This window comes from Ambystoma mexicanum, chromosome 5q (assembly GCF_040938575.1).
Source record: "Ambystoma mexicanum isolate Mex_15411 chromosome 5q, UKY_AmexF1_1, whole genome shotgun sequence".
Taxonomy (NCBI): domain Eukaryota; kingdom Metazoa; phylum Chordata; class Amphibia; order Caudata; family Ambystomatidae; genus Ambystoma; species Ambystoma mexicanum.
Window position 1 is genome coordinate 766,863,797 of NC_090933.1, and position 12,695 is coordinate 766,876,491.

At 45.7% G+C, this 12,695-nt stretch overlaps 1 protein-coding gene across 2 annotated transcripts in view; it reads left to right on the plus strand.

Annotated features, from left to right (window-relative positions):
- ZC2HC1A (zinc finger C2HC-type containing 1A) overlaps positions 1-12,695 on the plus strand; it is a 657,196-nt gene that overhangs the window by 136,626 nt on the left and 507,875 nt on the right. For both annotated transcript variants that reach the window (XM_069621244.1, XM_069621243.1), the window contains exon 3: positions 950-1,066. In XM_069621244.1, the coding sequence (XP_069477345.1) occupies positions 950-1,066 (117 nt within the window). The remainder of the gene's footprint in view (positions 1-949; positions 1,067-12,695) is intronic.

The window sequence follows — 12,695 nt, forward strand, 5'->3', positions numbered from 1 at the left end:
TGAACTGATAGGAATTGGCACACTTCTATTGTTGCACTTAAATAAACTATGCAGATTTTAATCCACTTGCGATAGTCTGAACATCTCCTCCAGACACTCCACATTATTAGTACAAATCTTCATTTGACAACAGAGGTACTTTGTATTTCCACCAGAAATGTGTACATTTGTTTGCACTGTCTTTCACATTTCTCCTGAGAACCTTAATTTAGCTGCCGCATTTTAATTTAATAGAAAACTGCCAGGCTGTAATTTTTATATTTTCAAATGTCTTACTTGATTTGATGTTTTTCATTCTATGGAAATTACTGAAATGAAATCCGTCAAGTTGTTCCTTTTTCTTTCTTGGTTAAGTTTTCTCTTATGTTATGTAAATGTAACCCATCTTTCATGGAAAAAGTGAATTCAAATGTAACTACAACCTAGTTGTATTTGTCCTTTTCCAAGAAATAATTGACATTTTGCTTGCTTGTTTTGTCTTTACGCCATCTTTTTTCTGCATATCACTCTGTCTTAAATGCTCCACTCCTATACATTCTATAGTGAAATATGAAGTTTGCCTGTGACGGATGAAACTATTTAGAAGAATTTGGAGCGGTGCAAAAAAAGTGTGCCTAATAATTAATTTGACAAAATAAGAGTCTATAGTTAGCCTGCAAAAAGGCATTGGCTTGTGTTGCATCTAAGTCCGGGGATATGGTAAAAGGCTTCTTATTGCCAGTGGGGAGGGGTGGAGTTTGGGGACAGAGGGGTAGAACTGAGTTATTATTTTACATAGACACCAATTTAAATTTATTTAAGGGGTTACTTTTTTGCCAGATATTCAGTTATTAATGTAAATGTAATACTTTTATTTAAGATATTAGGAGGGTGATATGAAACCTTGTAAAATATTATCTAATTAGCCAAACGTTAATGCAAGTTTTTTTTCTTCCTGTTTCCAAAAAAGAAAAAGCATGTACCTATTTGTCAAAAAACTGTTGTTAAGAAAAGGAAGACCTTTGACTCCAGCAGGCAACGAGCAGAGGGGACAGACATTCCTACTGTAAAACCTCTAAAGCCAAAGGTAGGCAAAGGTTTAGCTGCATTTTTCTAATTGCTGTATGTAATAACATCTCTCGATTGGAGCAACAAATTGGTCATGGTCCTGTTCAATACCTTCATGTGTAAGGGAATTGTGAATCCGAATTATTAGTCCTTCCAACATAAAACAAAAAAAAACAGTAGAAACAATTTGTTTTCAAAATATATGTGTACGATATTGTAGGGCTCGATATTAAAATTGGCTAAGCAGAAGCTAAAAGCAGCTCTTTGGTATCCAGCATTCACCAGTGACCACGAGCTACCCCTTGGGAATGAGGAGCCAGAACATTGCATTTTGCATATCTAACTTCCATATAATATGGAAACATATAATTTTGCCCATTATTCAGGACCCCTTATGCTTTAAACGTTGTATAGCTGTGTCCTAATGTTTGTTAAAATTGTCGCAAATGCATACAGTTAAATTCGCATAGTTGTGATTGCTAAATGCAACTCCTGATAGCTGCTGGTGGTGTCAAGCAAACCTGGCTCTTCTAGGCTATAAGCAGGAGTTAATTATCTCCCAGCTCTCCTCAATTTCAAAGCCTGTATTGTACATGCCCCAAAAAAGTCATGGGTTGGCCATTCTTTTTGCTGAAGCTATAATTGAATAAATATAAAATGTGACAGATTTCTTTTGAAAAATCCATCTTAGAGCTTTTCTTCTTGTTGAATGTCAAGGCCTTAGTGTCTGTCCTTATTCTGGACTTATCACTCTCTTGTTTTGTCTTCCTTTTGTTTCTTTTTAAAAATATTTGTGAATAAAATCGAACCAGGCAGTCGATTTGAAGATCAGATCCTACAAATCAGAGGCTAAGATGTGTGACGGTCTAGCATATCTTCAGCAGTAATATTATCCCTTAGCATAATATGAGAAAGATAATATTTCTACTTTGGAGAAACAACGATTAGACACAAAAAAGTGTGGACAACAGGCAGAACGCTTTATGCTAACACCAAACTAAAAGCGGTCACTGGTTGAGCTAAATAGTCTACACATTTCAAAAATATTAATGCTGATACTTTTGATACGGGTGTTGCCGGACTTCATATATCCGAAAAAGCAGGTTTCAGTTAGTCCTACTGTCGCAGTCAGAAGTGGGCATGACATGAATATTCTGTCAAGTCTCTTGTCTGAAACATTGCAAACAGAAGACCCCCAGCACATGGGCAAAGCAGGTAGTTCACAGATTAGTTGCTTTTATGTTTTTGTTCAAGGATTTTGATCAGATAAAAAAAAAACATATGAAATGACATCCAATCAAATTAACAACCAGCAATGAAACACCATGGATAGGGCTGTCTGGGAAAACAGGGAGTCCTGCACAACAAAGCATTTTACAGATCACATTTCATAGTCTAGTGTAATAAAAGTGGTTAACACGTGGCTTTGGAGTGCATTAATACCTCCTTGACCCAGGGCAATACATTTTCAGATTTCTTCTATATCGCTAATATTTTTGTTTCTGATGCTTGTTAATCTGCTTAGAATCACATCCTGTGCATGTAGTCCGACATCCAGTGGTCACCGCGGAGTATTGCATCTTGTCTTTCGAGAATCGAAAGGAGACGTTGACATGGGCCGGTCTGTAACACTATCCCTAATGTGATGTGTAGTGTACCCAAAATCCCTTATGCGTCTAGGTCCCTCAGATAATTTTTTTCCGCCCAACATACTGGTCGCCCTATGCGAAGCTCGTCCAGAGATATTGCAAATTGTTCCATCGACCTTTGGTTGAATATATAATATTATTCAAGATCACCCTGACCGCCCTTCCTATCAACGGCTGTTCCGGATCTCCGCCGAAACCTCCAGACGGACATTCAACGGACGGTGATCCAGTCAGCATTGCCGACCACGTGGCCGGAACTTCCACAGTAGGGAGAGTGGCGTTTGGGTGGACATTTCTATAAAATCTGAGAATGCCTTTCCCTTTCTTCCTTCTTTCCCCTCTGGTCTTCGTCACTTTCCCTATCCTTAGCTATGGTGAGGACTCCATTTAGGTTTTGCCCCATTTGCAAGGGCAAATTTCCTTGGAGAGATGCATCGACGGTGTAACAGTTGCTTGCCCCTCAATCACGATGAAAAAGGTTGTGCGGCTTGCAAGCTTCTCTATCCCAAGACATTGAAGGAGTGCGTGTCAAGCGGTGGGCGGCCTACTGGATGTTGAAGGCAGAGTCAAGTTCTCCCACTGCCGCAACCGCCGAGTGCGACGAGGGCATAAGTGATGAGCAGGCCTATGACTCTGAGGTCGTTGACCTTTCGGCGGAGCGCTCCCGCTCTGCATAGTCTGTCCCCGGCCCCGCCAGGCACGGCTCATGCACTGCTATGGGGACTGTAGACCTCGGTGACAAAGACAAACACTTTCAACTCACTAAACACACAACCCCCGGCCAGTCTTCGACAAAGTCAAAGTGGGCCACAGCGCCAAAGGGCATACCGGATGTTTCGACCGTGCCTGCTGACCATCAGGATCGGCAGCCCTCCCCGCAGCCGCAGATGCGCCTAGCGACTGGGCACTCTAAATTGAAGGGCGCTACCCCCAATATTCCAAGAACCATTGTGACGCATCATAAGAAGGCGTCCGCCGACGACAAGGCCCCGGTTCTGCTGAAGTCTACACAACCGCAGGCCCAGGATACGCGTCTCCCTACTGCAGAGGACGTTACTGAAAGCATTGCGTCAATTGTTTCGGCAGACGCTTAGAAGCGACAAAGGATTCGATGACGCCCACTTGGAAGCTCAAGGATTTGTCAAAATCCAAAGATAGGCATACCGGAACCCTCCGCTAAGCCTAAGGAGAAGCACAGGGACACGCAGCCTTTGTCGGTCCGCTGGGAAGAGTTTTCGGAAGGTGAAGAAGGTATTTCTTCGGTGTTGAGACAGAAATCTCGACGTTTGGCATCAGAGGATCATATACAAGAGCCCTTTCCACCTCTAGACCCCTGTAGGTCTTCTGTTTGGACTAGGGAAACATGTGAGAGTTGTATGGAGAGGCTTGAAAGGTTTGTAACCCGCTCAGAGCAATCCAGCCCCAAAAGACCATGGGGAGAAGACCTTTTGACCCCTGTGGCTAAATTTCCAAGATTCTTTGATCTCTCTCAGGAGGAGGATGTGTACACTAACGACCTCTTTGAGGAGGAGGTTCCTGCGGACACTCAGGATGAGGATCCTTTCATTGACCCTGAGGACATGCATGATCCCACAGAAGGGTAGGGGGGGAACCCAGATATGAGTGACCCCCAGCCTTGACGGTCTCCAAATCCTTCACCAGATCCTGATGCCCTGTGTTTAGATACCACACAGACCACTCCCACTAGACAGCTCTCTCCAGTGGACGATCAAATGATGTGTAACGCCATGTTGCGCAAAGCAGCAGAGCATTTCAAGATCGCCACCGATGAAGCTGTTCCTGAGGCTGACTTTGTAGAAGACATTCTTAAAGAGAAACTGCCGGCCAGCCAGGCTATCCCTCTTCTGAACTCAATTAAAAAGTGTCTGCCTCCCTCGTTATCAACACCTGCTCTCACAAAAGCATTTAACCCAAGGATTGAAAAGCTATTTCGGCCTTCCCGCTCTGATCCCCTTTACATCAGAGGTCACTCCACCCCAGACTCACTGGTGGTGACCACTACAAGGAAAAGGGCAGGGGTTCCCGTGTCAACCAGGGAGCCACCCCCTGACAAAGAGTGTAAAAGACTCTACGCCCTGGGAAAGAGGGTCACGGCTGCAGCAGCCTTTTCTATGAGCATTGCTAACAATACTACTTTGTTAGCCAGCTACGCGGACACTCAATGGGCCATGTTACAGGAAGGCCTGCAAGAGGTTCCTGAACTGCTACGGACTCGTCTTCTGTCCATGGTTACTGAAGGCAGACAAGTAAACCAAAGCATACTCAAAAACACTTTGGATTCCGCAGAGGCAGCGGGTCCATCTTTCGCTCAGGTCACCCTCCTAAAGAGACACCGTGGCTAAGAAACTCTGGGTTCAAGCCAGAAACTCAAGCGTCACTTATTAATAAACCGTTGGAAGAATCCAACCTATTTGGAAGAGCAGTCGAGGAAGCTCTCGAGACTGCAAAAAATAAATATGACACGCTTAAGACGCTAGATCAAATCGCTCAAAGGCCCTCCAGAAGGCGAGGAACTGAGTCCAGACGCCTTTTTCGTGGCCAACGCTTCCCTCAAAACCAGTACACCTAGGGAAATAATTGGTTCTCTCCACAAGGAACCAGCAGATACACCACCCCGTTTCCCCAACTGGGTCAACTTCGTGGGAAAGGAAGGGGCCGAAACCCTACCCCCAGTGGCTCCCCGGCCTCAGGTTCAAAATGACCCCAAGATCCGGGTCCCTCCCATGCCTCCCCGGTCGGGGGCTGACTAACATCTTTCCTTAAGGCATGGGAGGGAATAACTACAGACCAGTGGGAACTGAAGACCGTGGCCCACTTGTACTGTAAAGAGTTCTGCCGGTCCCCAAAGTTCAGACCTCCACGAGCAAGACGACTGACGCTATACCTTCTGCGTATCCTTCTTCATGAAGTCGAGACACTACAAGAAAAGGGAGCCATAGAGGTCGTACCTCTTTCACGGGTAAACAAAGGTATTTATTCAGTGTACTTCCTTGTACCCAAAAAGGATCTTACCATGGACCCTGTATTAGATGTGCGCCCAGCGAACAAATTTGTAAAGCCACAAAAGTTCTGCATGGTCACTCTGTAGGAAGTAATTCCCCTGCTCTCACAGGGGGATTACATGGCAACACTGGACACGAAAGATGCATACTTTCATATTTCAATGTTTTCGGCGCATGGAAAATATCTCTTGAGTTATGATACAAGACAAACACTATCAATTCAAGGTACTATCCTTCGGCATAGCTTCCGCACCAAGGGTATTTACAAAGGTACTAGCAGTGGCAGCAGCACACCTGCGCAGGCAATCCATCCCCATTTATCCTTACCCCGACGACTGGCTCATAACAGGGGACTCCTACGAAACCTGTCTGTCAAATACCCAAAGAACAATAGATCTTTTATTCAGTCTGGGATTCTCCATCAACGAAAAGAAATCAAGCGTATACCCCAGTCAGGTCGAGCAGTTCCTAGGGGCTCTAATTTGAACAAAGGACGGCCTCGTCTTCCTCTCCAATGAGAGGGTCCAAAACGTGCTGTTTCAAATCCCTCAATATGAAGCCAGTCGAGAGGTGACGGTACGCAAAGCTATGCGACTTTTGGGAATGATGGCGTCATGTATTTATTTGGTTTCTCTTACGCACGCCTGCGCATGCATCCAATGCAGGAGTGGCTCAACAGCCAGTGGTGTCAGGCCAGCGGACAATGGGATCTAGTGGTTGTCTCGCCAGCCCTCATTCTCTCGCTACGGTGGTGGTCGAGGGAGAACCTCTTGAAAGGGAAATCCTTCACCACCCCCGCAGTGGAGGCCACTCTAACTACAGGCGCATCTCTCAAGGTGGGGAGTTTACCTGCTTCAACAAACAGCGCACAGAGTTTTGTCGTCAGACATGGCATCCAACCACTAAAACCTGTTGGAACTGTTAGCGGTATTCAAAGCGCTGAAAGCTTTTCAAACTCGCCTGCAGGGAAAGACGGTCCTGATCCTCGCAGACAGCACCACGGCCATGTACTATCTGAACAAACAAGGGGGCACTCGCTCTCCAGGGCTGTCCAAACTGTCCCTGAACATTTGGAAGTGGGCTCTCAAACACATGTTTCTGCTGTCTCAACATGTTCCAGGGGAACTCGATCTTCTGGCAGACCTACTCAGCAGAGATTTCCCACTACCAATAGAGTACGAATGGCGATTACACGAAGACATTGTCTCCAACATTTTTGCAGAATGTGATTTTTCAGAGATCGACTTGTTCGCAATTCTGGAGAACACTCAATGCCAAGGTTACACCTCCAGGTACCCCCAGTTCCGTTCCAAGGGGAACGGACACTGGATAACATCGTCAGGGAAATTTGTTTACGCTCCCCCCCCCCCCCCCGACTCCCCTACTCAACAAGATAGTGTACAAGATGCACCAGGAACCAGTCACCATGATATTGGTGGCCCCCATGTTTAGCTCATCTGATGGAGATGTCTCTATCTCCTCCGATGAAACTGCCTTGCCTGTACAACATGTTGTCGCAAGACAAAGGGGAGACACTTCACCCATGCCCGCAAACATTGAACTTAGCGGCCTGGCTCCTGAAGTCATAGAGTTTGGGAACCTGCAACTCCCTCAGAGATGTATGGACATACTCAGGGAGGAAAGAAAACCTAACACTCGATATTGCTATTCCAGTAAGTGGAAGCGTTTTTTGTCATGTGGTGCAACTCTAAGAGCATCAACCCCATTGACTGCTCTACTACACATATTCTTTTGTACCTGACTCATTTACTTGACTCAGGCCTGGTCTTTAACTCTCTAAAGGTTCACTTAGCTGCTCTTTCAGCCTATACTGCATCACATAAGTGATTAATTCCCTCTACCTTAGAGCCCTCCAGCTCTTTTGCTATATTTTGGGGCTTTGAACTTTTCATTTTGTGTGTGTTTTACTTTTGTCTTCTTTTAAAACTCCATAACCAAACAAACTCCTGTGGCATAATCTTTTTATGTGTGTCACACAGCACCTTCTGTGTAGTGGCACAGGCGTGTCTTTCAGACTCCTCAAGGTTTAAATACCTTCTCTGGGACTGACTAACGTCTCCCAGAGCATGTAAAGTTAAATTGGCTTTACTCGCCATTTTAAATTTACTGACCCAGCACACCCTACCTTCCTATAGAGTGCTGGAGGGTTGCTTAGCTTCCCCTGAGTCAAAACACTCATGTAAGCGTAAAATCTTAGCTTTTCCTATTTTAAATGGCTGGTGGCAGTGGTTTAGGTCAACTACCGTGATTCTTCGCGACCGCTATCAGTAGCTAAAAATCGGATCAGCCATGTTTTCCAATATGGCGCCCCAGACCTATTTGTAAAAACGGACTCCGGTCATCTTTTTTTGCCATTTCTTTTAGGAAAAGTCCTTCTTGTGTTTGTCTCTGCGCGCCAAACATGGTTTGGTCTCTTTTTTCGTGCCCTTTGGCGGGCTGCAGTGCTGAAGCACTCCTCTGGTGCCAGAGTGTCTGGGGCGGACAGGATGTGAGGGAGGTGTCCGAAACGTCTCCTAGGAGACCTGAATGCACTCTGGCGTGATTGGCTGGCTGGCTGGCTGTCCGACAAGGACAGCCACCCTGCTGTGTGAGCGACAGCCAGGCTGGAATGAATGGGGGAAAACTGTTTAAAAGCAGGTCTCCGAGACTTGGAAAGCAGAGTCGATCACTGGAACGAAAGAACCGAAGAGGGAAGAGGAAGGAAGAGGACTGCTGCAACTCCTGGACGACCGGGGAAGCCCTGCTGCAGCTACGAATTGCCTGAAACTCCGACGACAGAGAAGCCGTTCAAGGTTAACTTCTTCCCTTGAGTTTGGTGGGAACAACCAACTCTCAAGCCACCTGGACACTGTCCTTTTCTGGTTGAATTTTCATCAGAGTGCTGTTGAAAACCGGATAGCCAGAGGGAAGGAAACCAGCTTGTGGACTTTAAAGCACTGACACCTTAAACAGACGTCTTGCTACAGCTTTTGGCCTCAACCCTGGGCAGTGCAGGAACCTCCCGATGTCCACCTTCTTGTCCCCACGACTGAAGCTCAGAAACAGCGAGATCTGCTCGAACTGCCAGGAACAACTGCCTCAGCTACTGCTTTCTTCCTTAACCGTTATATACCAGAATTGTGCTATCCTATACAAAAGACAATGAACCATTGACTTTTACCCAGGCCTGTTGAAAGGAATTGCTGGTTGTATTTAACTGAAACCCTTTTCCCTGCCTATGAATGTATTTGGGCTGTCTATTCTTATAACCATGTCTTTTCCCTCCTTTATTAAGTATCTGAAGTGCCCTTTTGCTCCCACTTCATTTTGGAGCTAAACTTGTTCAGTTACTTACCGGTTGGTTTTTTGTGGTGTATTAATGTGTGATATTGAGCTGCTTATGCTAGTGTAATGTTTTCTAACTGACTGAGTAAATAAATGTATATTCTTTTACCAAGAAATCTTGAGTAAGTGTTTACTTGAATCACTGTATTGGTTGGTCCTTTGTGTAACTTGTTCTACTGCTCACTTAAACTCTTGAGATATGTCTGGCTGCTCAGCCATCGCTACCACTTTACTGTGTAGTACAGACTTGTACCAAAGGTGAAATTGTGCTTATACGTGTAGTCCTAATTGCATGTAGTGGTCCCAAAGGGTACTCCAGGTGATTCTGCCTAACAGAAGATACCAGTTATTAAGGCTTTCATGGAAGGAGTAAAAAGAATTCACCCTCCCATTTCTAACCCAGATGGGACCTGAATGTGGTGTTGACTAGATTTATGGGGTTTCCTTTCGAGCCCATGCATAAAGTCTTAAAGATCTCACCTACAAGACTGCCTTTTTAATAGCTATTACTTCCATTAGGAGAGTAAGTGAACTACAAGTGCTCTCAGTTCTAGACCCCTTTGTAACATTTCAGAGATAAGGTGGTTCTGCGCACTCACCCTAGGTTTGCGCCTAAATTACTTTCAAAATTCCATGTGAACCAATCCATAGAACTACCATCTTTCTTTCAGAACCCCTCAAACATGGGAGAAAGAAGCCTGCACACACTTGATGTGCGCAGAACAGTCATGTTCTACATAGAAAGAACTCGACCACTAAGAAAGACAAATCAGTTTTTCGTTTCAGTGGCAGCAGGTAGAGAATGAGACCTGATCTCCTAATCTACTATCTCTAGGTGGATTGTCAAATGCATCACACTCTGTTACACTCTTGCTAAGAGAGAACTGCCTTTCAAGCTTAGAGCGAATTCTACTTGAGGCACTAGGGCTTCCATAGCATTCATTGCAAATGTTCCCCTAGAGTCCATTGCAAAGCGGCAACCTGGAGTTCTGTACACACCTTTACAAAACACTATTGCCTAGACAGTCATTCTAGGTCTGATTCTCAGGTGGGACAAGTAGTACTAAGACCTCTTTTCACTACTGTTCCTTCTCACATCCCACCTCCAACTCTGGGTGCTGCTCGCTAGTCTATGCACAGCATGTGAGTCTAAGCAGCTTAACAAGCATCAGAAGACATGCATTACTTACCGTAAAAGAATTTCTGATGATTGTATCTGCTTAGATCCTCATGCGGCCATCCTTCCTCCCCGCTCGGATGGAAGGAACATGGACATCTTACTACTTTCTCTCTTTTCTGTACTCGCGCACAATGCTCATAGGCTCCCTCACGGCAGAAAAAATACAATCGTAGGGACCTCGACGCGTGAGGGATTTTGGGTACACTACACGTCACGTTGGGGATAGTGTTACAAACATGCCCATGTCGACGTCCCCTTTCGATTCTCGAAAGACGAGATGCAATAATCCACGGTGACCACTGTATGTCGGACTATATGCACAGCATGTGAATCTAAGCAGATACAATCATCAGAAATGCTTTTACAGTAAGTAATGCATGTCTTATAAGATGGCATTCACATATTTAGGGTTGGTGACTAGAACCCAACCAGTGTGACTTATTGAGAGGAGGCATCTGATGGCAGCGGCATATTTAGGATTTATGCTGCCATAGGCCCATCAAAATTCATCCACCCTCCCCCAATGTTCCTCTATCCCCTTTCCAACTTTGCCACATTGGTAAGCTCTGCCCCCGCGTGTGAAGATATAAAAGCATCAAATAATAGATTGGAGCAGGCAGAACATTTTATGGCTTGTCTCACTACTGTGCTAAGAAAGGTTGCACTGTTTTATTGTGAATAAATTGCTTCGGTTCCCTCAGGAAGCCGTAACCCTGGCAACCCCCACCCCAGACACACTAACCCATAAACACAAACATGCATAAGCCCTTGTGTTTACTCACTTCCCATCCCTGCCTCATGCCACAAACATTCCTCCTCTTCCCTCACAGACACACGCAGACGCTCGCACTCTCTCACACACCAAAAACACTTACCTCTGGCACCCGCATCGCTCCTCTTATGGTCCGGCCGTGCCGGTCAGCCCCTGCGTGCACTAGTGTACGTCGCAGGGGCTGACGGTTACGATTTGGAATGACCACTTGGAGCGATCTCCGAGGTCTTTCTAAATGTATTATTCTTTTTTTTCTCAAAAAAACGAAAAATACACTCCATACGGAGCAGTAACATTACACAAAGGCTTCACCCAGGTTACTGCACTGCCAGACAGCTTTCTTCTCTACTTTTATGCACAAAATCATATACAGTTTGCTCCATACTTAAATCTTGCAATTCCATGTTTCTCGTGGACGTTGCTTGCATTAAAACTGTGATTTGAGCCCAGTCATCAATTTCATCACTTTATCGTAATCACATTTGGCCCCTGTTCTTGCGGTAAAGTGCAATTATTTTGAAATGTTTGTCGTTCTGGAACAAAAATGATTCTCCCATTTAATTTACTGAGCAGATCTCTTCCCAGAAAGTTGACAGGGGAACTTTCATAATAAAGGAGTGGTGCTCGCACTACTTTCCCCCCTATCTTGACACCTAAATCTTCTGTGTAAGGAACCGTGACCGTAGCCCCAGAGAACCCTTGCGTGTCGAGTGTTTGTCCCGATAACGGGAAGTCGGCTTTGCAAATGCCCATGAAATGACTTTTCTTAACTGTTTGTTTCCTATCTCTGCCCCACCAGTGGTTCCTCTTCTGGATGCAAGGTCATGGGTAGTACTGGACATGAGAGTGCTCTCTGTGGACTGTCCTATTCGGAATGGGTGTCTGTCCCAGGGCAAGCAAAGGGGTCCACTCCCAGCACACAGGCACCTTCATATGGCGCTGGTGCGCCGTTCGGGGGCGGTGGCAAAAGGGTTTCTGTTTCTATCTACCTGTTGGTTGGGGTGAGTCTGGGGTGTCTACATTGTGAGAGGGGGGGTGGTGATCGATGCTGGGGCCAGCCATATGGGGAGGTAACTGGGGCGGTAGGGGTATCTCATATGCTCCTTGTGCTTGCCCCTTTGGGCTTTCGGGGTGGGGGTTCCCATACTGCTGTTGATAGTAGTAAGGTTGGTTGTATGGATAGTTTCCTCCCATTCTGCCACGACATTCCCTTGCAAAATGTCCCCAACTCCCGCATTACCAACACTGCCCCTGGCTACCCCCTCTGGGCCCTTGTCCTCTGAATCCCCCCTCCCCTTTGCCCTTGGGACCCAACTTGTCCTCTTGTTGTTCATCCTTGCCACTGATGTCCCGTATATTGCAAATTTCCTTCCCACTGCTCTTGTCTGTTATTTGCCCATAAAGCTGCCCTCCTTGCTTGTGTGGCGATGGAGACCCCTCCCTCTTCCCCATCCACTCTGTGGGCGGCACTGCCGCTACGGCAGCTAACTTCACTAGTTTTGTCTGCACTAGTTTTGCTTCCTGGGCTTGCCTTCGCTGAATAGTTTCTTTTTCCCTCTCTTTGATCCTCCTACAATGATGTACGAGGATGCTGTGAATTTTGGGCCAACCTTTCGCTTCTATCCCTGCTATCCTATCAAGGGTCTTCTGTACTTCCATTGGCAGTCCACGCTTTATAA